The 27,845-nt window shown below is 48.0% G+C and overlaps 2 protein-coding genes across 2 annotated transcripts; both read right to left on the bottom strand.

Moving 5' to 3' along the window:
- Positions 1-4,563: 4,563 nt before the first annotated feature.
- PMF1 (polyamine modulated factor 1) lies at positions 4,564-10,301 on the bottom strand. The gene is made up of 5 exons (XM_070950981.1): positions 10,158-10,301; positions 8,713-8,818; positions 6,012-6,112; positions 5,545-5,740; positions 4,564-4,743 (listed from the first exon to the last, which is right to left on the bottom strand). Exons 1-5 carry the CDS (start codon positions 10,295-10,297, stop codon positions 4,690-4,692), a joined length of 597 nt encoding a protein of 198 aa, XP_070807082.1. The 5' UTR covers positions 10,298-10,301; the 3' UTR covers positions 4,564-4,689.
- A 2,407-nt stretch (positions 10,302-12,708) lies between these two features.
- SLC25A44 (solute carrier family 25 member 44) lies at positions 12,709-27,624 on the bottom strand. Its single transcript, XM_070950982.1, has 5 exons — positions 27,516-27,624; positions 22,736-22,857; positions 20,972-21,607; positions 19,215-19,342; positions 12,709-16,360 (listed from the first exon to the last, which is right to left on the bottom strand). Exons 2-5 carry the CDS (start codon positions 22,746-22,748, stop codon positions 16,169-16,171), a joined length of 969 nt encoding a protein of 322 aa, XP_070807083.1. The 5' UTR covers positions 22,749-22,857; positions 27,516-27,624; the 3' UTR covers positions 12,709-16,168.
- Positions 27,625-27,845: the final 221 nt, after the last annotated feature.

Genomic DNA, 27,845 nt, shown 5'->3' with positions numbered 1-27,845 from the left:
TTGTTAACCCTTGGAGGTTTCCTTCTTCTCCCTTGTCTCATTCCTTTAATCCAAAGAATAGTCACATGATTCCCGCGATGGAAAGCATTCCATCATTTAAATAAAAAGTGTGGAATGAAGGGAAACAATAATAAGGATATAATAAATAATACTAGGATATGATATACTGGTATACTAGATTCTGTAACCATTAGGTTCCTGTAATACATATATGCCTTTATATTTGTATCTCCTGTAACAAACATATTCTGTTATTAGGCCTCTGTAATGTATCTGGTATTTGTCAAACATATGTCCCTGCCATTTGACCTGAACCCATATCGATCTTCTCCCTGTTTTTTCTAGTGCCATCTAAGAACATGGTACGTATCTCCAAGGGATAATTTACACCTCAGCCCTAATTTATGTTTGATCTGGATAAACTCCTGCTTTCCAGGGCCAGGGGGCCAAAGTGGCCAATTGAGTAAACAAAGAAATGCTCAAGATGACTAATTGGGAAGTTTCTATTCCCCCTTGCAGGGCAACAAGGAATGCACGGGCCTGGATTGGGAGGCCAGATTTGGGTACTAAGCTGACATCTCTGAGGGTATAAAAGGACGCCATACCTTCCCCAAGGTGTGGCTATCTCCTCGCATGCATTGTATCTGTATGTTCTGGATATAGTTCCACCCAGTATTTTGTTTTTGGCCATAAATAAAATCTGGTTTTTTTTTGCAAGCCTCGTCTTGAGTCTCTCTCTTTGGCATTCTGGTGACTCAAGTGTATTTTGAGACCTTACACTCCCTTAAAATTTTGTGCCACTACAAAGTGACTATGGGTGGCTTATTATAAAAGAAATAAAAATAATTAAAGCATTAACACCTTAAAATCACGCAGATTAAAGTATTATTTAAAAACTGTACTAGAACCAAAACGAAGAGACAGGCAGTATTTCCCTCCTCCGACGGCAGAACGTGGAGCCTGTTAACCAGACAGAAACCTAGAAGGGATGGGCAATCATTGAGGCAACCTTGAAGTACAGGCTATCCTTGACTTACAACCTTTCATTTAGTGACTGTTCAGAGTTACAACGGCACTGAAAAAGTGACTTATGACCATTTTTCACACTTATGACTGTTGCAGCAGCCCCGTGGTCGTGTGATCAAAATTCAGCCCCTTGACAACTGACTCATATTTATGACGGTTGCAGTGTCTCCCGGGGTCGTGTGATCCTGTTTTGCGACCTTCTGACAAGCAAAGTCAATGAGAAAGCCAGATTCACTTAACAACCTGTTACTATCTTAACAGCTGCAGTGATTCACTTAATAACTGTGGCAAGAACGGTCGTAAAATTCTTCACTTAAGAAATGTCTCGCTTAGCAACAGACTTTTTGGGCTCCATGAAGGTCAAGGACTGCTGGTACTCAGTTCTCAGCCCCCTTTATCCAAACTCTTAAAACTGGCATGTTTCCATGTTTCCATCTCTCACGCCTCCAAAACGTATTTTCCTCACACTTGGAAGCAACTGCAGTTTACCAGCAGCTGGACAGTGCAGCCCGCAGCCCCTGCTCTTCGCTTGTTTCGCTGTGGCACAGGTTTTCATGGGACGGGGTCCCCAGGGAAAGGGGGGCTGGTCCTTGGCCAAGAGACTGGGCAAGACTGAGGCCAGGAGGCGCAAGGCCCCAGGGCTGTAATTACCAGCCATCCGCATGGTTTTCCCTGCCGGTGCAGATAAGCTGGGCCAAAGTGGGGAAAGCCTGTGATTTAAGTCCCCGCTTCCTCCGTCCTTTCCCCGCCAGGCATCCTGTCTGGGGCAGCCGCACTGCTGAACTCGAGCCCTGGGAAGGCTTCCAGATCCAGGGAGAGGAAACTCCGTGGGCCTTCTTCGCATCAGACACCCAGCCCCAGCTGATGCCCGAGACGCTCTGCTGCCCTGAATGCCACGTGTGCCTGTTTTCCTCTGCTTCGAATCTGGGCGGTGCCCGAGATACAAAGAATAATGACAGGTTGGGCTTTGACAGCTGGAAGTTACTGGTTCCCCAAGTACAGGGCTTCTTTGGAGGGCCTCCCATTCACCCCAGGGCTCTGGCCAAGTTGCAAGAGGCAAAACACTCCCCGAGATGTAAAACTATGAATTTCCTGGCCCCGCTTTATCCTAGCCTAGCAAGCGGGGCCAAACCAGCCTAATACAATGCCCGGGCTGCGCCTCCGTCTCTCGAGACAGACGTGGCACTGAGACCAGCCACTGTTCCCCTCCCAGCATGAAAGGAGGATTCTCAAAACTCAAAAACAACAATTTGGTACAAGTTCAGCTGTCCTAATGAAGGTGCCGCCTTCTCAGCCTGGGAACCGAAATGTAAACCGTTCTGAATTATTGGAAGCAAAAGGTAGCGATTTAAACAAAGTGTAATCAAATAGTCAAGCCAACACAGGAGAGGCTCCAACACGCAACTGAAGAAGCCGGAAAGAACCCTAAACGGTTTATCCGCTGCTGAAGGCTCAACTGGCCAGGCTTGACCCCAGAATATAGAATAAGAGAGTTAGTTGGAAGGGACCTTGGTGGTCCTCTAGTCCAACCCCCTGCTCAGGCAGGAAACCCTCTACCATCACAAACAAATGGCTGCCCGGTTTCTTCTTGAAAGCCACCAGTGATGGAGCACCCACAACCTCTGGAGTGTCCTCACTGTCAGAAAGCTTCTCCTTAGTTCTAGGTTGCTTCTCTCCTCGTTTCCAACCACTGCTGCTTCTTCTGCCTTCAGGACAGGCAGACTGTTCCCCTCTTGTATAGATAGGTTTACCATCTGCTGGTTATTCATTACATTTAAACAAAATATAGATGGCTGCAACTCATAGCCATGGAGGTTTCCCAAGGAAGGAGACAATTCTTTGCATTTTATAGAGCTGTGGCTGCTGGACTTTGGGGTTTAAGTTCAACATTCAGCAGCTACGTGCAGACGTGTTGGTTGCACTAACTGCAGTTTACCTTTTTAGGGCTTAGCAGGTGCGTGAAGCCAGTTTATTGTAAGAACAGTATTGATTTGGTAGTTCTCAAATGTGGGGATCTGACACCAGAATACAGGTTCGTGAGGAAACTGGAGGAGAGGGAGATGCAAAATGTGAACTAGGAGAGCTTGAGAAATCTCCAGGTTATATAACGCATTGCTAAACGTGGGGTCTCAGACTAAACTGGAAGAGGTGAGCAACGCAACACGTGGTTGTGTTAGTGAGGAACTTCCATCTGCTGTAGAAGGTCTTCCTTCAGGAGAAGCAGCACCAACTCGCTTTCTCAGCAAGACCTCAACAGCTCGCCGACCGGTAGAAGCCCAGCCAGAAAGACGGAGGCAGCAAAGGCTTTTTGGGCATCTCCCACTGGCCCCAGGAAGCCCAGCGTGGGCCAACCACTGATTCTGCCTTGGCATCTCCTGTTACATTCATCATGACCCCAAGGCTTTGTTTACGGAGTCCTGAGCTGGGTCAGCCTCCCTCCCAAACCGGCTTCTTATCAAAAGCAGATGTTTGGAGGGCAGCAGAGCGCCAGTTTCCGTGAGGGACGTTGTTGGGGTCCCTTCCTGGCTCCAACAGCTCTGCGCATCAAAGCAAAATGGGGGACGTATTTCAGATCCAGATCCAGAAGGTCTTGGGAGCTTTGTCTCTGGGTCTGGGGGGTTGGGGGGGTTCCTCTCCCATGATTATAACAAGCCACTCGGTGTCACCCGATGTGAGCCAGACAGCACATACATTTGATAGATAATAAAATAAATAACCCCGAAGAGCTTCATGAAGAACTCTGCAGAAGAGACAAGCATCTTTTTTTAAGAAGAAACTAGACAGCCACTTATCTGACATAGTACAGGTTCTCCTGCTTGAGCAGGGGGCTGGACTAGAAGACCTCCAAGGTCCCTTCCAACTCTATTCTATTCTATTCTATTCTATTCTATTCTATTCTATTCTATTCTATTCTATTCTATTCTATTCTATTCTACTCTACTCTAATTTTTTTACATTCTATTCTCTATTCTCTTCTCTTCTAAAGAATTCTAAAGTCTTCTCCTAGCAAAATCTCTTCCATGCTTCCCAGGCCAAAAAAGTGTCAGTGAAAGTCAGGCCTCCGTTTTCAGAGACATGGGAAGAGTTTGAAAAAAGCGAGAAAGATGACCAGGAGTCTAAAAATAAAAGCTCATCAAGGTGTTGAAAAAGCTGGTTGAACCTTGAGAGAAAGATGGGCGAGAGGAAGCTCTTCAGATATCAGAAAAGATGCTGAAGAATGAAAGGGAGCTTGGAGACCATCTTGTCCAGTATTTTTTCAACAACTGACAACTTTAAGAGGTCCGGACTGCAACTCCCAGAATTCCCCAGCAAGCATGAATCTAGATGCAGTCTCCAAATGTATACCCAGAACAATCACTCGTTATCTGACTGCATTCTTTGGCTGTTCTACGGCTGTATTTGTACTAGTCCATGGATGTCAAACAAGAGAGCTTGCAGAATTAATATTCTGAGTGAAAGAAATACAAAGCATGAGCTGTAATATTTTAATAAAAATAAGTACATAGTCACATGCACCCCACCCTCAGCCTCCCACCCCATAGTCAAGCCAAGAGGGAGCAGCCTCTTCCGCAGATTGGCTGCTCTGGAAATCTGACAGAAAATCCACAGGTTCACTCTGAGGTCTCCCTCACATTCTCGCCTCCAAAAAGCAGCCAGGTCTTCTCAGGAGAGATCATCAAAGGTCTCCATCATCTTCCGCCCTTCGATAGCAATTCCCTACAAGGCAAGACAAAGAGGTAAGTCCGTTTTCAGAACAGCCTTTAAGTAAGAAGAAACAGTCTCCCTCATATATACCTCAGAAACACTGTGGACCTAATAGACTTAGACTCCAGCAAGGTATTCAACAAAGTAGACCACAACCTACTTCTTGGTAGCTTCACCATCAGATGGATTTGTAACTGGCTGACAAACCGTACTCAACAAGTAGTCATTAATGGTACTACGTCTACATGGAGGGAAGTAAGCAGTGGGGTACCACAAGGTTCCGTCTTAGGCCCAGGACTCTTCAATATCTTCATAAATGACTTAGATGAGAGAATGGATGGGGAACTTACCAAATTTGCGGATGATACTAAACTGGCAGGAAGAGCCAACAGCCAAGAAGATAGGCTCAAGACCCAGATGGATCATGACAGACTTGAACCCTGGGCCCTATCTAATAAAACGAAATTCAATGTAGAGAAAAGTAAAGTCCTATATTTAGGCAAGAAAAACCAGAAGTGCACATATAGACTAGGTGAAACCAGGCTTAAGAGCAGTGACTGTGAGAGGGATCTTGGAGTCTTAGTGGACAACCAGCTAAATAGGAGCCAGCAGTGTGCAGATGCAGCCAAAAAAGCCAACGCAATCCTAAATTGCATTAACAGAGGGATACAATTAAGATCAAGGGAGGTACTAAAAGCCCTAGTAAGACCACACCTAGAGTACTGCATTCAGTTTTGGTCACCACACTATAAAAAAGATGTTGAGATCCCTGTGAATTTCCTGGTCCCAACTGCTCGTCAAGGCGGCACCCACCTGCCACTCTTCCTTCTGCCGGCAGATCTGCTCCTGCAGCTCTGCAATCCTCTGCCGACCGGCCACTACAGCGGCAGCCAGCTGTGAGTTGCTCTCCTGCTTTTCCTTCAGGAATTTTTGGAGGAATTTGCGCTGCTTCAGAAGGTAGGGCAGGACCACCCGACGGACATCTTCCTCGGGGATGCCACTCGGGCGCCTGGATTCAGAGAGAAGGCGCACATCAGGAGCGACCTGGAGGCATCAGCTCTCCTGGCAGGAGGACACCATAAAAGCTCCCACCCAGCGTTTTGCAGTAGGGCCACACCTCTGCCGTTAACACACAACATTGCTGCCTTCAGAGGCATAATACCAACTGCTCCAAAGCTCAGAAACAGAGGGCAGCAAGAAGGGGTCGTGAAGAGAAACAGCAGGCCGCAGAGTCATTGGGCTGAATCCCGAGAATGCAGCTGCACGCAAAGAAGCCTCACCAGGCAGGGCCTTCCTTGTCCTTCGCTTCTTTCTCGAGTTTATCCAGGGACTCCAGGAGCAACGGCAGGTTCCCTTCCTCCTTGAGGGCCTGGATCTCTTCCTGCGGAGACAGAGACAGTCTAGTGATGTGTGGAAGAAGGACCGCCTGGGTTGGCTTGCAAAATGTCAACAGCCAGAGAACGGCACCAGGATAGAAAGTGGGAGACGGAGTTCTAGTTCTGCCTTAGGCGTGAAAGCCAGCTGGGGGACTTTGGGCCAGTCCCTCTCCTTCAGCCCAACAGAAGGTTGTGGGGAGAAACAGAGGAGGAAGGAATTGTTTGTAAACATAATAAAGGCAGCATACGAGTAAATAAATAAAATTTAAAATCAGAGTATAGTTATATAATGCAGCCAATGGGAGTGGTGTAAACGCTTTGTGAGGCATGGATCAAATCAGTGAAATGGGCCACGTGAAGAAAGCTGCTGGGTTGGAACTGCAAGCACACAGACCGTTTTCCCCGGAAAAACAGCCTGCTTCAAATGAAAGCATTTATCCACTGCAATCAAACAACTCCTGGGGGCTCATAAGGCCATCCAGTACACAAAAAAGCATACAAAAAATATTAGTAATTAGAAACAAAGCACACAGAACAAAATATAATAAGCGCCACAAAAGTATAAAAAATAAAACCAATAAATACATGAATAAAAGGGATCAAAACTCAAATGCTTTTCTGAGTAACTCAGTTCTGAGCCATTTAGGAAATGCTACTAAAGGGAAGGCCTACTATTTCTCACAGAGAAGGGCAGGCACAGCAAAGCAGAAGCAGCTTCCAGCTCCTTCACCTCAGAAAAATAAGCTTTCAATATACCCCAAACTGTCCAATATTTTTTTCCAAAGGGAAAGAGAATGTTGATTTTTCCAATTGACAGAATATGCAATTTTCTCAAATAATTTGTGGTATTCCTAGGGTATAAAAATATATTTATTCTGAACATGGTAAGTTCCAAGTAGCTGATATATAATTTAATACAATACACATGTGTTTCAAAACCAAAGTTTTCCCGATACGTCTGTTAGCATATGATATAGCATTGCTCCAAAAGGAACATTGACAATATAAATTGAAGTTCCCTCAATTTTCTTCCAATGCCAACACAAATAATTATCAACCCATCCTTTCCAAAAATTTTCTAGATGGTATCCTATAAATATGAAAAACAATCTTTTGGAAGATTAATTTCAACTTTAAATCACAGGATCTAAACTTAATATTCTTCAAGATTTGAGTCTGTTGGTTTGGAAGGACTGGAAATTCCAGTTCTTGATTCCAAAATTCTTGTATATTTGTTTTTGATGTTTTGAACACTTCAACTTTTCACAAAATGTGCAAATAGGTTTAGATTCTAAAATTGAAGTGTCTTGCATTAATAATCAGATACTTTAGAAGGTGCTAAAACATTGGCCCCATATTAAATTTTCAAAACACATTTTAACTGGATTGATGGTTTAAAGGGCTGTACTTGCTGAGAACTTTTAAAGTTATAATTAAGTAACAATGGAGCAAGTGTAATTACATCCTTTTGCACCCATTCTTTCCAGACAAAAGTTTTACCCTCAATTTTAAGAGTAGAGTTATTCTACATTTAAGTATTCATCAAATTAAATTTCTCACTTAGTAGGGCCGAACTACATTTTACTGCTGGCAAAGGTGGAAACCCTAAATTAGTCCTGGTAAACCCTGTACCTAAGAATGTCATGATTTAACTGGGTAACTAAAATAGCTTTCCAAACTAGCCTGTTTGTAAAAAAAAACCAAAACAAAACATTTTAATAAAACATTTCCCAAAATATAAGCAAAAAATTCAGAATCTTCCTTTCTAAAACACATTTGTCTGTAATGGAGGAAGGAACTGACCTCTCCTTGGTTGTCCTGGAGGGCAACGGCAGAAATGATAGGTTGAAATTGTTGGCAAAGATTCAGGTTAGATATTAAGAGGAACATCTGGATAGGAAGAGCTGTCAACCAGCGGAACAGATTGCCTCATGAAGGGACATGTTCCTCTTCACTGGAGGTTTGAAATGTTTTAGATAAATCTCTTATTTTGCAGCGGTTCAATTAGATTACTTCTTCCCATTTTTATGATGCTGTTTATTGCCAATTGCTTTGGGAACAGGGAGTATAATCACCAAAATAATGCAGTTCACAGTAGAACAGTAGTTTTTAACAAAATAACAGAATACCAGAGTTGGAAGGAACCTACCCGAACCCCCTGCTCAGGCAGAAAACACTATATACCATTTCAGACAAGTGGCTGTCCAATCTCTTCTTGAAGACCTCCAGTATTACAGCACCCACAACCTCTGGAGGCAAGTCATTCCACTCGTTAATAGTTCTCACTGTCAGAAATTTCTCCTTAATACTAGGCTGATTCTCTCTTTGATAAGCCTTCACTCATTGCTTCTTGCTTTGGAGAATAGGTTGACACCCACCAACCCTTCTTTGAAGAAGCCCCTCAAATATTGGAACACTATTATTCACCCCTGGTCCTTCTTTTCATTAAACTAGGTATACCCAATTCCTCCAACCATTCTTCATATGTTTTAGTCTTCAGTCCCCTAATCATTTTTTGCAAATTGAGAATCTTTGCTTCTAACTAACAACTGCTGGGTGCCCTGAAAAAAAGAAAAAAGGAAACTGTCCATGTTCTGGGACTTACCCGTACAGAATTTTGCAGATGGGATATGAACTGATTATAAATACATTTTGTGAATTCAGGATGAGCTTTGTAGAGGCAGCTGTAGCACTTGGAGAAAAGGCGACATCTAGGGACAAAAAAGGGAAGCTGTCAATCAGGTTATAAAACAAATACAAAATATTCTTTTTCAGAAGGACTCCTTCATTTGCTGGATGAAGTTGGTGGCCAACATCCCCTCTACCTTTCTCATATGCAGAGCCAATTCATAGTTGAAAACCTCCTGAAGAACAAAACTTGTTTGGGGCTCACCAATATCTACTCTGGTGGCACCTTTTCCAAATGAGTCAAAGGTGTAGTTTTTTTGTGAGCTGCTGATAACCATCTGATATCTGGAGCAGATGAGCCAAAGATCGGCAAATTCTTCAGCTCACTGGTCAAATCCAGGCCAAATCTGTTCTAAACATCTGGCCGACTGTACAACCAATCCCTAAGAATAACAAAACTCAATCTAATATCCCAAAGGTGCTTTTTCAGGAGGCAACTGGACATTGTTTTTCTTTGAAGACGTTTCGCTTCTCATCCAAGAAGTTTCTTCAGCTCTGACTAGGATGGAGGGGAATGGAATGATTTACACTCCTTGCAGACAGCTGGTCATTTGCATCCTTTTAGAGAGTTGTTGAGGCCCCTGGGAGGTTTGTCTGTGTCCTCAGGGTCACCTGAATGGTGCTCCTGTTTCCTGTAGTCTGTAATTTTTCCTCTGGAAATCCATTCCTACTCCCACCCCATCCCAAATTGTATAGCTAAAAGTCTGTAGAGATTCTCGGTCATCATCCAGGTCCTGGTTGTCCCAAAGGTGCTTTTTCAGGAGGCAACTGGACTTTCTAGTTTTTTCTTTGAAAACGTTCCGCTTCTCCTCCAAGAAAAAACAAGCAAGTCCAGTTGCCTCCTGAAAAAGCACCTTTGGGACAACCAGGACCTGGATGATGACCGAGAATCTCTACAGACTCACAGGCTAATAATAATTCATTAATAAACTCAAACTGCAGTAATATTAACTCAACTCCACCATCTGCGGGCGGCTTTTGCTGGCTGCTGACCACCCACCCCTGGGCCCCCTGACCATCTCTCTCAGGACGAGGACCAGACCCCAAAAGGTGATGCCCATCAACCCTCCCTCATTTACTGACCCCCACCCCCACCCCTTGGACGCTCCCTCTGGCGCTTGGGGGGCGATAGGGACCCCTGGCTAGACTGAGCTGAATGGGGAATTCTGGGAGTTGAAGTCCACGCGGCTTCAAGCGGGGGGGGGGGAGAAATAATCCCACACAGCTACGTCACTCCTTTAGAGCAGGGGAGGGTAACTGTGGCAACTTGAGGACCTGTGGACTGCAACTCCCAGAATTCCTGAGCCAGCTTTGCCACCGCCGGTCCAAGCCCATCATCTCCGCCCGGCTCGCCCCTCTCACCCGCCGGCGTCCAGCGCCTGCAGGAACTGATTGACCACGTAGTCCAGGATCTCCTCGCGGCCGATTTTACCCTGAGGGGCCGCGGCAGGAGCGCGACTTCCTTTCTCTTCCTCCTCCTTTGGCGGCGCCGCCGCCGCCATCTTCTTCCCGCCAAAAGCAACGGATCCAAACCTGGCGAGGCCCCGCCCAGTCGCGGTCACGCGGACCTTGATTGGTGTCCGCCGCCCGGCTCGCCCGCGTGCGGCGATCACGTGGCTCGGGAAGGCCCCGCCCCTCACGAAAAGTAGACAGGGCGCCGCGTTTGACCGCTGAGGAATTGTGGGAGTTGCAGTCCACCGTCTTCAAGCGGCCATGATTGGGATGCAAACTAGAATACCTTGCAAGCCAACATGCCATGCCCAATGTTGGCCAGCTGGGAGTTAATGCAGTGCACCGCCGCTCTTAGGTTTTCTCATTTCCTTTATTAACAAGAGGGTTGCAGTAGTATTATCACTGTAATATCTTCTTTACTTCCCCTTTTTATAGATATTATTCTTTTTCTTGCTTTGCATTTTATCCAGTGCTTCTGTACCAGGGACAAATTCCTTGTGTGTCTCATCCCACTTGGCCAAATAAAATATTCAGTTCAACTCAAAACATCATTTTTTGTATTGGGGGTCCCGGTACTACCGTATTTGGAGAATATCTGATCTGGAATAGAGATTACTCTAAAACATGCTTTGCAAAATCAAGTTTTCCTCATCAGCTATAACAACATGATCAGAACTGCCTCGTGTGGAAATAGTTGTTGCTGGTGCTGTGAGAACATTTTGTTCTCCAGATGTTCTGGATAACTCAACAGTGAGACAGCGATGAAGTGGGCACAGTAGCACTTGCATTTTCTGCGTCACATAGAACAATTAACCAGGGGAATAACTTGGCTCCAGAAGTTGTAAACACTCCAACACTGGAAGTTTTTAAGAAGAGATTGGATAACATTTGTCTGAAGTGGGGTAGGGTTTCCTGCCTAAACAAGGTTGGACTAGAAGACCTCCAAGGTCCCTTCCAACTCTTTTATTCTATTCTATATGAGAAAAGTGTATCTGCCTTCCCCTGCCTTTACCACTTTCTAAAGAGCATTACTTAGAACTTAGAATAACTTTGTCACTTTGGATGTACGCAAATCGCCATACATTAAAATGAAATTTCATTGCATACAGCTCTCAAAGGGTCACTACCTCCAATATACACCACATAAACTTGACAAAATAAATAAATACAGAAGTATGCATATACCCACATATACTGTCTGGATCGGAAGCATTACTTCTTTGGGCAAGAAGGCTGTGCAGAGTAGCGAGGATGGCAAAAAAGATCACTGGGAGTTCACTTTCTTCTATCCAGGACATGGCATATAAGCGATACTTGTCCACGGTATTGTCCAGGATGCTACTCATCCTCTTTATGACCTGTTCTCCTTGTTATCTTCTGGGAGGAGGCTTTGTGATCTCCGAAGCAAAACATCTAGACTCAGTCACAGTTTAATATCAATCTCGTGAACTCTAATTTCTTCTTTCCGCTATATATTCAAAATGGACAGTGTTATATATACTTTTTTTCAGAGCAGGCAACAGAATTTCATTTTTAATGTGTACCAGTGTGCTCACAATAAAAAACGACAATAAAGGTTAGCTTAATCACTCCCAGCAGTACAACCACTGCTTATGATTGGGGATGATGGATACGGTAATACAAGATATGGAGGTGGCCAGGCTGGATTTGGGCTGGCTGCCGAGAACTCAACAATCATTTCGAAGGTGCTTCCCCTTCTATACTATTTGGCCCAGAAAATGAATGGATTTAATGGTCAATCATTTGAAACAGTGCATCTGTATTATTTAGGATTAAAACCTTGGAATCAACGTGAACTTCATCAACGGGAAGAGAAATTGCTAATATGGCCACCACAGAATGTGCAAGAGGGATCATTGTGTTTTGCAAATAGTGATAGTGAGCGAGAAGCAGGCCACACAATATGATAAACTGCTAAATTCTATTCAGGAATTCTCTTCAAGTATACACGGGTTGAGACTCATCCATGTGTCACACCTGAGCATTTTATTTTATTCATTAAATTTATATAGCTGCCCAACTCACACATAGGTAACTCCAGGCGGCTTACAAAAAGCTAAAAATCCATCAGATAATAAAACCCCACACATTTCCTTTTTGATAACCAAAAGGACAAAAAAAGGACATTTAGACAAAAGGATAAAGGCTGTGTGTGCAACAAAGCCTACTTTTAAATTATTTGTATCTGTAGCTGCGGAATCATCTGCTCTGGTTTCTTTCCAGATATGTTACAAATAGTAAAACAATGCCTTTTTCTTTTCTTAAAATCTGTGTCCATTCGTTCTCCTGAATGATGGTTCCCCTCACTCCTGATACCATTTTGTGAATGGCGTCTGTGAATCTCACCGTCTCCGGTGGTCTCTGGGTGGAAAATCCTGGGGCATCCTAGGACAATGCCTGCTCTTCGCCTTAACCACACAAATAAAATCCCTCCACCAAATAAATAATAAAAAACTTTAATTATACTTTTAAAGACTTTTTACAGTGCAAAATTGAAACCAGCTTTAATGTACTGTACCAAATACATTCAAACTTCATATTGAAAAGGCAGGCACCAATATTAGAGACCCTCGGAATTAAGTGTCAGCTGGAAAATAAAATAACCCTTATTTTAGGTTGCCTTATGTGGTTTCCGCTCAGCCTTATCCCACCCCCACCCATCCAACCCCTTCCCCACTCACATAAAAAGTCTATGTGGCATTGTTTAGGTCAGGAGTCTCCAAACTTGGCAACTTTAAGACTTGTGGACTTCAACTCCCAGAATTCCCCAGCCTGCGTAATCAGATGGGGAATTCTGGGAGTTTAACTCCGCAAGTTTTAAAGTTGCCAAGTTTGGAAAGCAGCTTCCTGAGAAGTTCACAGCAGTGCTCCCTACAGAATCTCGATAATTTGAATCAGAAACATATTAATTCAGAGTACCATTACATAAAAGAAAGATGTCCAAAACAGGGTTTCTCAAGCTTGCTTAAGCTGGGCGGACTTCAATTCCCAGAATCCCCACCCAGTCTCTCTGTCTGGGAGCTGAAGTCCACCCAGCTGAAACTTGCCATGCCTGAGAAATTACTGGTCTGGCTAAAGAATGGAATGAAATCTCAGTTCAGTAGTGATGCTTGGAATAGCGCTAAATGTCCAGTAAGCTCACCAGGAAAAGCACATCCATTAGAGACAATCTCACCAGGAGGCAGGACAGGTGGTGTTCCACCATTTCTCTTGCTGAGGTGACAAGCATTTTTCACGATTTGGCTGCAAGAGGAGGGGGGCAGCAAGTAACCCATCTCCTCCAGCCCCTGATCCAGTTCTCACAAGCCATTTCGTTTTGCAGAGAGCCTTGTACGTCAACACTAGGGCTAGCCCATCTTCACAATCTGGTATTTACAGCAAAACGGGAAAAAGCCCAGCCTAGAACAGATTTACATATTCTTTTTCAAAAGCTCAAAGGAGGGAGGGGGGGCGTTTGGGGGGGGGGAGTGGATTCACTTTACAGTCAACCAAATTTACCCTATTTTTCTTGGCAATGGCACAACTGCACTTGTGGTAGAGTTGTGAGGTCCTTTGTGGAGAGGGAGCAGGTCTCCTCTGGCCACCCGGGACCCCAACAATCCACTTCCACCAAAGGCCATCAGCAACCCCGGATACCTTCGTCGAGGCTGAGCTTGAAGCACACATTCAAGCCACAGATGTGGCACATCTGAAGAAAATAAATGAACACCGAGAAATCTTAGGACACCCAAAAGAAACTAAGCTGGGCAAAGCTAGGAAGGACTAAAAATTGTGCAGGCCCAGGTTTGCTTCCACTGAGGGCTGATTTAGGGCCCATGAGAGGTGTACTTCAGGGAACATTTTCCCCACCCACCGCCAAATTTCTAGCCCTACTGAAATTACCAACAGTCTCTCTCTCGCTCAAGGACTCACCTCCCATCATCCTTTCCCAGTATTTCTCAACCTCAGCAACTTTGACTGCCAGAATTCCTCAGCCAGCTGGGGGTTGAAGCCCACCCGTCTTAAGGTTACGGAGGTTGAGAAACACTGCTTTAAGGTGAAAGAGAGCCCAAGACACTTGCTTGAATTTGAGGAGGGGGTCATTTCCATAAGAAAGTCTGGTGGAGTGGCCGGCAGGTAGCTTTGGCATGCTGACCATGTGCTCCACAACATACATTTTGTCTTCCTCGGACAGGGGTCCTACCTAGAACAGTTGGCTGAAGAATTCTGGGAGTTGAAGTCTGCAAGTCTTAAATTGCCAAGTCTGCAGACCCCTGACCTAGAAGGACCGTTCAACTGGGGCCACTTTAAAATATGCAGACTTCAACTCCCAGCGTTGCCCAGGCAGCTTAAAGTTCCCCGCATTTAAGGGTTTAGAGGTCCCTATGCAGCCCATGATTAGGGCAGAAATAAACCCTGTTTGACGTTAAAAGCTGCTTGCTTGAAGGAAGCTTCTCCAAAGTGCAGAGAAAAACACCTCACACTGGCATTACTTCTAATCCCTCCTATCCCCCCTCCCCCCAATACTTAATTTTAAAGCACAGGAGTTTACTTACAGCCTAGCAACTGCAGCCTCTCCCTGCCTTCTAAGGTTTTTGTACCCGCATTTGGGGCGAAGAGCAGCAGCTCAGGAAAGAATGCCCCAAATCAGCACCAGAGTCACAGTAGAAAAATGGTGGCCAGGTGGCAGGACGGAGTCAATCAATGCTGCTGGGCCTGGGAAAAGGCTGCCTGCTGGGGCCTCCTTTGCCATCGGCTACACGGTTTTAGGCTGGATTTAGGAGCCCAGTTGGCTTAGTCCAAGGGAGAACCAGCTCTTGCATCAGAATTAGGCTTCAAAGGACTCCTCTTCCCAAGAAAAACCCATCCCATCCTTCCTTCCCTACCCCGTCCTACACGCTAATGAAATATTCATCCAGTGATTCAGACAGTCCCACTTATACGAAGATCAAAAACAGCATTATCCTCGATTTTTTTCAGCCTTGCCTTTCAAATGAAGCCCCCTAAATAAACAACCATCGCATTTCTCTGTGTGCACAGGGTAAGGAGGAGACTAATACAAGAGGGATCTGATGATGATTATTATTTTGTCTACGCTCACATGGGTGAAACCCTGGAGAATAAAGTGCACATCCCTCCCTGGGTGGGTTTTAATCCCCCTGCCTGGAAGGTCTCTCTCTCTCACACACACACACACAAATGCAGTTGGGCACCACGACTGTACAGACAAGAAGGGAGCTTCCCTTCAATCACCGTTGACACAATTGGAAACATATAAACAAAAATCCTACTCTTCGGAGACGGAAGATCAGAAAGACAGCTTCCAAGTTTATACAAAATAAGAAGAAATCTCTATGTACAGATCACATCAAGTTCTGGAAGAAAGGCTAGAAAAATAATTCTGGGTATTTGGTGCATCCCCTCCTCCCCAAATGTTCAGTTTAAAAAAAAAAAAAACCCTTTTCAGAAGCATCAGGAGAAGGAGGATTTTCTGGAAAGCCGCATTACTGCTTTCCAACGCGGTGTGTGTGTATCGTGTGGCTGTGCCCGACGGGTCCTTTCCAAGCAGCAGGGAAAGTGAGGACAAGTGACTCTTCCAATAATGCAGAAATTCTGGCAAAATACAAAAAAATCCAAATCCCCCTGGGGAAGAAAAAACGGCTTTGCTTCAACCGACATCTTTTTTAAAAAAAATTAGAAAGGGGCACTAAGCAGACAGGCCAGGTTTACTCGCCCGGAAGTCTTACACTTTTTCCAGGACATGCGGAAATCTCCTGGCTGGACCAGGCTAACCCTGATGGACGGTGGGTGTTGGAGCAGAATGGGTGGCAGGGAGCGTCCAGTCGTGTCCTGCTTTTCGGTGATTTTTCTCAACCGTCCAAGGGCTTTCAGAAACCAAGGTCTCTCTTCGTCCTGGCACCCTACCAGTGCCGGGAGTCCACCAGCTCCGGACGCAGGCTGAGCTTCTTCAGGGTCTCGTAGCCCACCACGATAACGATGGTGGAGGGCGTGGCCGAGATGATGCGAGCGGAAAGGCCCTTGGTGAGCCCCCAGGGACCCTCCTCAGCCATCAGCTGCTTGAAGGTCAAAATGATGGAGCTCTTGCCCCCCACCTGCAGGGAGAAAGGACAGGCCCCCCTTTTGAGGTTCAGAAATCCCGGTAGAGACAGTCTTTGACTTACAACGGAAAAAAGTGACCCAGGACTGTTTTTCACAGATATGACCGTTGTGGCATTCCCCGTGGTCACGTGATCAAAATTTGGGCGCCAGGCAACCGGCCCCTATTTATGACCATCGCAGTGTCCCTGAGTCATCAGATCCCCCTTGGCCGCCTCCTGACAGTCAATGGAGAAGCCAGGTTAACCACCGTGTGGCTCACGTAACAACTGTGGCAAGAAAGGTGGTAAAATGGAGCCAAACTCACTTAACAACCATCTCGTTTAGCAATGGAAATTTGGGGCTCAATTGTGATCGTAAGCTGAGGACCACCTGTATCTCTGGGCCGGTGCTTTTCACTTGAAGATTCAGAATTCTGGAAGTCCACCATCTCCAAGTAGTCCAACAGGTTGGAGAAAGGTATGAGATTAACAGGGAGCCCCTCCCCCCTCTGCCAAGTGTCTTAGTGGCTTCTGACCCCAAGACCAAAACCATCACTTTGCCCGCGGGACATAGGAGGCTGGGGGAGAGGGAGGCATGCAAGGCCTGCCTGCGGAGTCCAGAAGCCACTCAGAGGCATCACCTCCCCCAAGTGGTTGGAGGGCTAGTCTTTCTGAATCGGACCGGACACTGGTAAGATCTCATATTAAGAATTACCTAGTGGCGATAAAAGCAGCAAAATGTACTCATTGTGCTGCTCTTATTGCGTCATCAGATAATTGCCCGGCCGCCCTGTTTAGGGTGACCCACTCCCTGCTCCACCAGGAAGCGCGGGAGGACCCCTTGGAGGGAAGAGCCGAGGACTTTGTACAATATCTGCATGACAAAATCACTCAGATTCGGGAAGGTCTGGACTCCGACTGGGTAGGTCCAGCGAGGGTGACGGGGGCAGGTCTTGAGAAGGTTATCTGGGACGAGTTTGATCCTGTGACCCCAGATGACGTGGACAGGATTCTGGGTAGACTGAATGCAACCACATGTTTGTTGGACCCGTGCCCCTCCTGGTTAGTGCTGGCTTCCCAGGAGGTGACGCGAGGCTGGCTCCAGGGGATTATAAATGCTTCATTGGGTGAGGGTGCCTTCCCCGCCGCCTTGAAGGAGGCAGTGGTGAGGCCCCTCCTCAAGAAGCCTTCCCTGGACCCGGCAGTATTGGCTAATTATCGTCAAGTCTCCAACCTTCGCTTTGTTGCGAAGGTTGTTGAGAGTGTGGTTGCACGACAGCTTCCCCAGTACCTGGATGAAACGTCGTATCTAGATCCGTTCCAGTCGGGCTTCAGGCCTGGGTACAGCACGGAAACGGCATTGGTCGCGTTGGTTGATGATCTCTGGAGGGCCCGGGACAGGGGTTGCTCCTCTGTCCTAGTCCTATTAGATCTCTCAGCGGCTTTTGATACCATCGACCATGGTATCATGCTGCACCAGTTGGAAGAGTTGGGGGTGGGAGGCACCATATTACGGTGGTTCTCCTCCTTTCTCTCCGACCGGTCGCAGTCTGTGTTGACAGGGGGGCAGAGATCGACCCCGAGGCCCCTCATATGTGGGGTGCCGCAGGGATCGGTCCTCTCGCCCCTTTTGTTCAACATTTATGTAAAGCCGCTGGGCGAGATCATCCGTGGTTTCGGGGTGAAGTACCACCAGTACGCTGACGACACCCAGCTGTACATCTCCACCCCGGACCACCCCAACGATGCCCTTGAAGTGATGTCCCGGTGCCTGGAGGCCGTACGGATCTGGATGGGGAGAAAGAGGCTCAGGCTCAACCCATCCAAGACTGAGTGGCTGTGGTTTCCGACGTCCCGATATAGTCAGCTGGCGCCATCGCTGACTATTGGGGGTGAATCACTGGCCCCCACGGAAAGGGCTCGCAACTTGGGCGTCCTCCTGGATTCACGGCTGTCTCTAGAAGAGCAGTTGACAGCCGTGACCGGGAGGATTTTTCATCAGGTTCGCCTGATTCGCCAGTTACGTCCCTTTCTAGACCGGGACTCCCTACACACAGTCACTCATGCCCTCGTCACCTCTCGTCTGGACTATTGTAACGCTCTCTACATGGGGCTCCCCTTGAGGTGCACTCGGTGGCTCCAACTGGCGCAGAGTGCGGCCGCGCGGGTGGTTATGGGAGCAACGTGGAGCTCCCATGTAACACCTCTCCTGCGCGAGCTGCACTGGCTCCCGGTGGTCTTCCGAGTGCGCTTCAAGGTTCTGGTTACCACCTTTAAAGCGCTCCATGGCTTAGGACCTGGTTATCTACGGGACCGCCTGCTACCACCAATAGCCTCCCACCGGCCAGTACGCTCCCATAGAGAGGGGCTCCTCCGGGTGCCGTTGGCCAAACAATGTCGACTGGCGGCCCCCAGGGGGAGAGCCTTCTCTGTGGGGGCACCTACTATCTGGAACGAGCTCCCCCCGGAGATACGGAGGATCCCGGATCTGCGCACCTTCCGCCGCGCGCTTAAAACATTTTTATTTCATCAAGCTGGCCTGGCCTAAATCTTCTCCTTTTTAAAATTTTTAAACTTAAATTTTAAACACTAATTTTAATTTGTTTAATTATGGGATATTTTAAAATTGAGCCAAATTGTTTAATCTGTTTTAATCTATTTTAAATTTTGTATTTCTGTGTTTTATCTTTTGGCTGTTCACCGCCCTGAGTCCTTCGGGAGAAGGGCGGTATAGAAATGTAATAAAATAAAAATAAAATAAAATAAAATAAAATCAGTGGGGCAGGACAGTCTCCAGACTTCCCTGCAGGGCCATAGTAGCTGCTGGCTCTCCTCGCAGGTAGCAGGTTCAGGCAAAAGAGGCACTTACCTGCACACGGGCCCGGATGACGTCCATGGGGTTAGTGAGGGTGGAAGCAGTCGCAGCCGCCATGGGGCCAGAGATGGCTTGGAGGAGCAGGTGGGGGCAGTCCTTGGGGGTCAGGCTGGAGAGCTGTTCTGCAAACAGGCAGGGAAACCAGGTCAGGGGCTGGAAAGCTGCTGGGGAGCCATGCTTTGGGGGGGGGGCACACTGGAAGTATCCCGATAGGGAGCTGCTGGGGATCCAGTCTTAAAAGGCTCTGGGCTCCTGGGAAAATCCAGGAGGGTTTCCCCCCAATCTGGACCTCCCTCCCAGATATGGTGGGACTTCATGGGACTGCACAGAGATGTTTCCACAGACAGCAAGACATTAGCGGCTCCAAAATAAATGCCAGAACTTCCTAGTTCCTGAAATTTCTTCCATTTGGGGGATATGAACCAATACAGCTGGTCCTCGACTTACAACAGTTCATTTAGTCACCATTCAAAATTACAACGGAACTGAAAAAAGTGACTTACGGTCAGTTTTCATATTTACACATGACAGCCTCTCCATGGTCACCTGATCAAAATTCAGGCACTTGGCAACTGACTCTCATTTATGACGTCTGCAGTGTCCTGGGGTCCCTTGAACCCGCTTTTGTGACCTTCTGACAAGCACAGTGAGAGGGGAAGCCAGATTCAGTTAACAACCATGTTGCTTAACAACTGTGGCAAGAAAGATTGGAAAATGCGGCAAAATTCACTTAACGACGGTCTTATCTTGTGGCAGAAATGCTGGGCTCAATTGTGGTTGTAAGTCAAGGACTACCTGTCACTAAAAGAAATCTTCGTAATTTAAAAAAATCCTGCATTACATTTATAAATTAACTAAATAGATGAAGTTCACACACCACAGTTTCCCCCACTATACTCCACTATACAGGAAGTCCACAGTGATTCACTATGTGGCAAGAAAAGTCCTAGAATGGGCTCTACCACCGAGAAGGCGGTGGGCCCCGTCCCCAGCCCATAATCTCTGCCAGGCTGGGCTTGTGGGGGAAGGAGGGTCTTCTGGGCCCAGCCTCCTCCTGCTCTTCTTGTATTGGTGTCCTCCTCTCAAGGATGAGTTTGCCCATTGCAAGCTGGAGGCATTTGAAAGGGCGGCCTTAAGCTTGTAGGAGGGGGTGCATCCACGCCCCGTCCAAAGTTTTTACTGTGATATTATTCGTTCAATCCTCATGCTCTGCCTTTCAGCTAGTGGGATCCCAGATAGCCTATAACAAGGCCACTTGCTCCTTAGGGCTGAGTGACTGTAGGAGATGAGCAGGCTGAGCCAGAAAGAGGGAAGGGTCAAACACGTCATCAGTCTCGGTGCCCTTCGCCCCACAAGAGATCAGAGTCTGGCCCACCTTGAGTTCTGTTAACTTGTATCTACCGCCAGTTTGCTGTGACCATTAAAAGTTCAGATTCTTGTAGAGAGCTTGAGCTTGCAATAAATCTTTATGCTCATTTGAACTGCCTGGATTTTCTGCCCTGGACAGTGATTGATCTCAGTAATCCCGCTGGCTTTCGTGCCTAAGGCAGGAGGCCTCTCTCTCACCTCTTCCTCCTCCTGGCAAACCCTGCTTCCTTCTAGAACTGATGATGTTATCTAGTTTGGATCATAAAATGTCCGCAGGAAAACAGCCAAGCTCAGAGAGCAACCCACAGTCACCTCTTCCTCCTCCAATCTACAAACCCTGCTCCCTTCTAGCACTGAGAAACGCCTGCAGAAAACCCACCTACCTGCGTAGAAGTGGTAGAAGGGCCACCAGGCGGCGCTGTTGGGAATGTACGTAAGGAGGGAGGCCACGTAGCCCCTGTAGAAGCCCCTCAGCCCGTCGGCCTTGAAGATCTGGGCCATGATGTTCCGGGTTTGGCCGAAGACAGGGAACCGTTTGCCCTGGTGGGGCTGCGCGCGGAAGCGGCCCATGCTGTCGCCCAGGCGCTGCATCATCAGGTGCTGGGAGACCACGTCGATGGGCACCGTGATGCTCTGGGCCACCAGGGAGGCCGAGCCTCCGGCCACCAGCGACTTGATGGTGTTGCTGCTGCTGTACTGCGAGACATACTTGCGGGTGAGTTCGTAGGTGGTCACGTAGCACTGGCCGGAGATGAGAGTGAAGGTGTTGACCAGGAAGCCCCGGTACAGCCCGGCCGCCCCTTCGGCCCGCAGGATCTTGACAAAGGCGTCAAAGGTCCCGTTGTAGAGGCTCTTCCCCCTCTGGACCTGGAGCCGTGTCCGTATGAGGGTGAAAGGGTAGACGCTGATGCGGATTATCATCGTCATGCACACCCCGAAGACGTAGAACTTCTTTTTGTCCAGGTGTTCCCACTCGATGATCTGGATGTTGCGCTTGTTCTCCATGGCTGGGGGGCGCCCTGCAGAGGAGCAAGCGGGGGGTGAGCTTCTCAACTTACCTGGGGTCTCCCAGATCGAGGCCTGGATGGTGGAAGGTAGCCTGGGTTCCTAGAGGGGGGAGGGGGCTGCACCCCAGAGGACAAAGAGGCAGCAGAGCTGAGAATGCCTGGTAGGCAGGAAGAAAGTTAAGATGGCTCCCCCCTAGTGATTCCCAGAGTATATTTAGGGCAGGGGTCTCCAAACGTGGCAACTTTAAGACTTATGGACTTCAACTCCCAGAATTCCCCAGACCCCTGATCTAGCAGGGGCATCAAACTGGTGGCCCCCGGGGCAGATGCATCACGCACAGGCCACGCCCACCCCAGCTCCGCAAAGGGGAAAAACATCACGATATGTCATGTAACGATGTGAGGCCGCAAATTTGACCCCCGTGATTTTGAGTGACACAAATGCTTGCTTTAGTTTTGCAAGATTCCATCTACAGGTGAGGAACAATAAAGGAAACTACTCATAAGTAACTCCATGAGTCGTTCTTGGGACCCGACACCTGGCCTCACAGACTGCTCAAGCAGAGGCCCCCGTGGCTAAAATGCCACAATCCAGATCGTGGATTCCCAGGCTCTCAGAGAAGGGAGGGGCTCTTGGGGCTCCCTGAATTTGGTTGTTTTCTTGCAGACATTTTATTACCCAAAGTATGTGACGTCATCAGTGCAAAACCATCACGCTCCCAAGAGCCCCAAGGACTTCTCAACCCTGAGCTGCAAATATTCCCCTCTATCCGATGGGACCGTCCATTTCAATGATAGGTAGTCCTTGCTTAACCACCGTATTTAGGACTGGCAACTCTGCCGCTAAGAAAAGCAATTGCTAAGTGGGAAATTATGTGACCACAAATGTGCTTACTGGCTGGGGAATTCTGGGAGCTGAAATCCACATATCTGAAAGTTGCCACGGTTGAGAAAACCTGCGCTCTAGGCAGCAGCTACAGGCACATGGCAGAAGATGCATTAGACCCTCAGCTAAAGATAAAGACGTGAAAAACTATTGATCAGTCAAAGAGAGCTTGGCAAGCCATGGTTAGGCAGGAATAAACAGAACCCCTGAAGCCACCGATCTCAGATTAAGCACTCCCTAAACTGAAGCAGTACCTTCAGTGAACATGTGGTGGAAGAAGATCTGGGGATTTGTTGTGGATCCAATTGATCCTCCTCATGCTGGCTTCCGAGTCCTTGTCAACCTTGTAGATCCTTCCCTTCAAGGCATCGCCTTCCTGCAAAATAAGGGTGTAGATTGTATTTCAAGTGTTAGCAGGAACATGTTCCTCAAAGTCTCATCCTGCTTCATAGTCAAACCCTGCCTAGCTACCGGTATATCATTACTAAATACACTAGACTTACAACAGTTCATTTAAGTGGCTTATGATCTTTTCACTTATGACCGTTGCAGCATCCCCATGGTCACATGATCAAAATTCAGCTGCTTGGCAACTGGTTCGTATTTATGACGGTTGCGGTGTCCTGGGGTCACGTGATCCTCTTTTGCGACCTCAGTCAATGGGGAAGCCAAATTCACTTAACCATATTGCTAATTTAATAATTGCAATGATTCACATAACAGCTGTGGCAAGGAAGGGAGGGAGAACTCACTTAACAACTGTGTAGCCACAGAAATTTTGGGCTCTATTGTTGCCGAGTAGTGCTCTTTATACGCTCTGCACAACACCGCTTACTCAAACAGAGAACGGCGTAAGAAACACTTGTGCATAACTTGTAATGTTTAAATTCTGGAGGATGAGTAATTTTGGCTTTTAAGGGAAATCTCCAGATATCTGCAAAAGAAATCTTGCTGTGCGGATTTCATACCATGTCTGGGTATTTCTGACACCTGCTCAACTGACCAGATCAAGGTCCTTCCCACCCAGAGATTTCCGTCCAAGGCTTAAAAACAACCAGAAGGGCAAATGGGATGCTCTGTGAGGGGGAGAAGGAAACTTCGGCTGCTTCTTTTCCTTTCTCCTTTTGGGTCTTAACTCACGAAAGAGCAGGCACCATACAAGCTTTTTAGGGGGTTGAACTGGTAGCCAGTCCAGCTCTGTCAAGGGTCAATTCTCCATGAACCTCCTCAGGCTTCTTTCATGAGAAATGTTGGGGCTGATGTGAACCTCTTCATCTGCAAGGCTCCTCTGGTCCATGATCTCCCCCCGCCCCCACCTCCCAAGCTCACTGCAGTCAACCTAAGGCTTGATAATTAATCTGACATTATGGGTCGCTATCAGCTCTTCCACCCAAGAGATGCCGGCAATTTTGCATGCATGAAATACTCTGCTCTGCAACAACATTCTCCTAAAGAAAATAAAATGTGTTTAGGGAAAAAAAATGAATATAGTGGCTAAGGCAAGAAGGTAAAAGATACCCACCAAACTAAAGCCCTCCTCAAAGGGACCAGAAGAGAAAGATGAAGGTTCAAGAAAGGGGAAAAGAGACCCTCAATTAATTGTCCACACGTTCTGGCAGGTTCTAGTGTGAGCCCGTTTGGTCTAGTGGTGGAGGCACCTGGCTAGAAAGCGGGAGGTGGTGAATTCTAGTCCCGCCTTAGCCATGAAATCCAGCTGGGAGACTTTGGGCCAGTCTCTCCTCCTCAGCCCAACCCACCTCATGGGATTTCTGTTGTGGAGGAGATAGGAGGAGGAAGGTATGTTGGGTACACTTGCTGCCCAGAGTTATTTGTAAAAATGATACAGGAAATAAACAAACAAACAAACACCATGCAAGGAAGTGCCCCAGGCGGTCCTATCAGATAGATTAGATTAGTTTAGTTTAGATTTAGGATGGATTAGATAGATTCGATAGAAAGATTAGATAGATTTGATAGGTTAAAGATTAGATTGGATTGAAAGATTAAATAGATGAACAGTTAGATAGCTAGATAGCTAGATAGAGACAGACAGATAGATATAACAGATAAAGATGATATACATGGATAGATAGATGGATAGACAGACAGACATATATAGAGACAGACTACCATGCAAGAAAGTGGTGCTTTAGTTGGAAGTCAATACTTCTGCAGGCAGCTGGGTGCATTTGTAAAGTCAAAAGGGACAAGCCCCTTAAGTGGGGGGGGGGGAAGGGATCTTCATGGAATTGATCCACTGTTTTATACCCTGGGTCAGATGAAATGTGATGTGTTGCAGGGACATTTCCATCAGTACCTCACTGGGGATGATCATTTCCTCATGGCAATGGGGATGACTGGCCCCACCAAGCTCCACGAGGAGGATAAGGCAACTCTGATGGGCTAATTCAGGCCTGATGAACTGAAAATATGGTTCTTGACCATACTAAGAGGTCTTAGAGGACAAACCAGAGCTGCCCAGAGTAAATGACCGAGATGGCAGCTATAGAAATTGAATAAACAAACAAAGAGGGAAGAGAAATGGCCCAAAGTGAGCATTCATAGAGGGGGGCTGCCCTCCCCACTGGAACAGCTTGTTTCCCCTGGCAACGGGAGTTCCCACACATCTTGAGGCTGTAAAAGTCAGGTTTTCCTCTTTGGGATCTGAGTGCTGCATTATTTATTTACACTTTCTTATTGAAAACTATACATTGCATTTCTCTCTCTGTATATTATTATTATTGCACTTTTTGCTTTTGTATAATGCTTAGCCCAGGGTGTCCAACTATGGCAACTTTAAGACTTCAACTCCCAGAATTCCCCACCCAGCTCACAAGTCTTAGTTGCCAAGGTTGGGCTCTCCTTGGTTTAGCATCAACCTAAGTTCGGGAGTTTAGGAACCCACAAATAAACGAACAAATAAACAGTATGTATGTATTTATTTATTATCGGACTTATATGCCGCCCTTTCTCCACAAGGACTCAGGGCGGCTCACAGCAATAAACAATAACAAGTCCAATCAAAATTCAACAATAAAGCTAAAATTCCCATTAAAACCCCATTCAGTCCAGGCCAGCTTGGCGAAACAGTCATGTTTTAAGGTCACGGCGGAAGGAGCGAAGGTCGGGGGCTACCCAGAGCTCCAAGGGAAGCTGATTCCAGAGGGTAGATGCGCCCACAGAGAAGGCTCGCTCCCTAGGGGCCGTCAGCCGACAGTTTGGCCGACAGGACCCCAAGTAGGCCCTCTATATGTGAGCGCACCGGGCGATGGGGAGCTGTTGCTGGCCGCAAGTGATCCGTCAAATACCCCGGGCCTAAGCCATGTAGGGCTTTATAGGTAATCACCAGCACCTTGAACCTCACCCTGTGGCCAACCGGTAACCAATGCAGGTCACGCAGGAGGGGTGTGACATGGGAGCATCGGGACACTCCCATCACTACCCACGCGGTCGCATTCTGCACCAGCTGAAGCCTCCGAGTGGTTTTCAAGGGCAGCCCCATGTAGAGAGCGTTGCAATAGTCGATCCGGGAGGTGACGAGTGCATGGGTGACCGTGCGTAGGGCATCTCGGTCCAGGTAGGGGCGCAACTGGCGCACCAGACGAATCTGGGCAAATGCCACCCTGATCACATGGTCAGGGGGGCATCTTGGATGCATGGTCTTCTAAAGTCAACCGTGCATCCAGCAGGACGCCTAAGTTGCGTGCCCTATCCACAGGGGGCAACACCTCTCCCCCTATGACCAAAGATGGAATATTCCCTTGCAACCGAGACGCTGGTACCCACAGCCACTCCGTCTTGGCAGGGTTGAGTTGGAGCCTGTTCCTTCCCATCCAGAGCCGCACCGCCTCCAGGCATCTGGGCATCACGTCGAGGGCATCACTGGGCTGGTTCGGGGTGGATATAAAAAGTTGGGTATCATCAGCATATTGATGATACCCCACCCCAAAACCACGGATGATCTCCCCCAGCGGCTTCATATAGATGTTAAACACATACACTGCTTAGAGGTTCTCTTTGGCCTGTTTGACTCTCCTCTCCTCCACTTATTATTATTAAATTGGATTAATATGCTGCCCATCACACCCTCCAGCAACCATACTGAGCCATCCTTGTGACATTAGCGGAGAAATCTTTTCGCCATCTATTTGGTTTATATAAGTATCAGATTTTAAACCATTATATTAGCACACTCCTATTCCCTTTTGTGGATTATGGTGGGAGGGGGGAGCGCATTTGCAAGTGGTATCACCTACTCGATTTACAGCAGTTCATTTAGTGACATTCAAAGTTGCCATGGCACTGAAAGGAGGGACTCTGGGCCCCTTGCAGCCGCTTCATGGTCACAAGTGATCAAAATTCAGGCGCTTGGCAGCTGACTCGTATTTATGACGGTCGCAGTGTCCCGGGGTCACGTGGTCCCCGTTTGAGCTCTCCTGACCGGCAAAGTCAACGGGGAAGCCAGGCTCGTGTTATGAACGACCACCGGGATTCACTTAACAACTGCGGCAAGAGAGGTTGTAAAATGGGGCAACGTTCACTTAGCGGCCGTTTCCTTCAGCAATCCAGAAATCCCGGGCTCCGTTGCGGTTGGCAGTCCCTCCGCCGGCGCTTTGCTTAAACGGGGTCTGCCTGTCCGCGGTGGACGGCGGGGCGTGCAGGAAAGGACCCCTCCGCCTTCGCCCAGGGAGGCGCTTCTTTGGCCGAGGAGCCACAGCAGGCAGGGAGAGCCCGCTCCGCTCCGCTCGGCACCGCACCGGACCGACAGCGGCCGAAGGAGCCGCAGCCGCTTCGGGGCTCCGTCCGGGGCCCCTCCGAGGCTTTGGGGCCCCCCTCCCCCTCCCCCTCCCCCCACGGCAAAGGGGCGGCGCAAGGCGGGCGATTCCCGCGGAGGAAGCGCCGCTCCAACCGGCCATGCGGGGCTCCCCACGTGACAGCGGAGACACGCGTCGCCCTCCGTGTTGAGGGCCTCGGGACTCCCCCCGCCCCCTCCCCCCCCCCGCCCTCCCCGCCTTGGCGGCCACGGCCACTCACCTTCCCGGAGGCCGCGCTCTCTTTCCGGGCCGGCCAGAGCTCCGGCTCAGCACGCCCTGCGGGGCCTCGACAGCCGCCGCCACCACCGCCCTCTTCTCCTTCCTCCTCCTCGCCGCCGCCGCCGCCGCCACTTTAGAGCGGGGCAACCGCGCTCCCGCCCGGCTTCCTGCTCGGCTGCCCTGGACAAAGATGGCCGGCGGAAGGAGAGCGGCGCTTCCGGCGCGCGTGTGGCGTCACTGGAGGCCGGCGGGGAATGCTGGGCGGCGGGAAACGGGCCGGCAACGAAGGAGGTTCTTGCTCCTCTCGCCGGACTACCGCTCCCATCAGCCC

Source organism: Pituophis catenifer, unplaced genomic scaffold (genome assembly GCF_029215685.1).
Source record: "Pituophis catenifer annectens isolate HBS135680 unplaced genomic scaffold, rPitCat1.0.hap2 SCAF_10, whole genome shotgun sequence".
In the NCBI taxonomy this organism is placed as follows: Eukaryota; Metazoa; Chordata; class Lepidosauria; order Squamata; family Colubridae; genus Pituophis; species Pituophis catenifer.
Note: the sequence above shows the minus strand (reverse complement) of the source record. Positions and strands in the feature narration are given on the sequence as shown.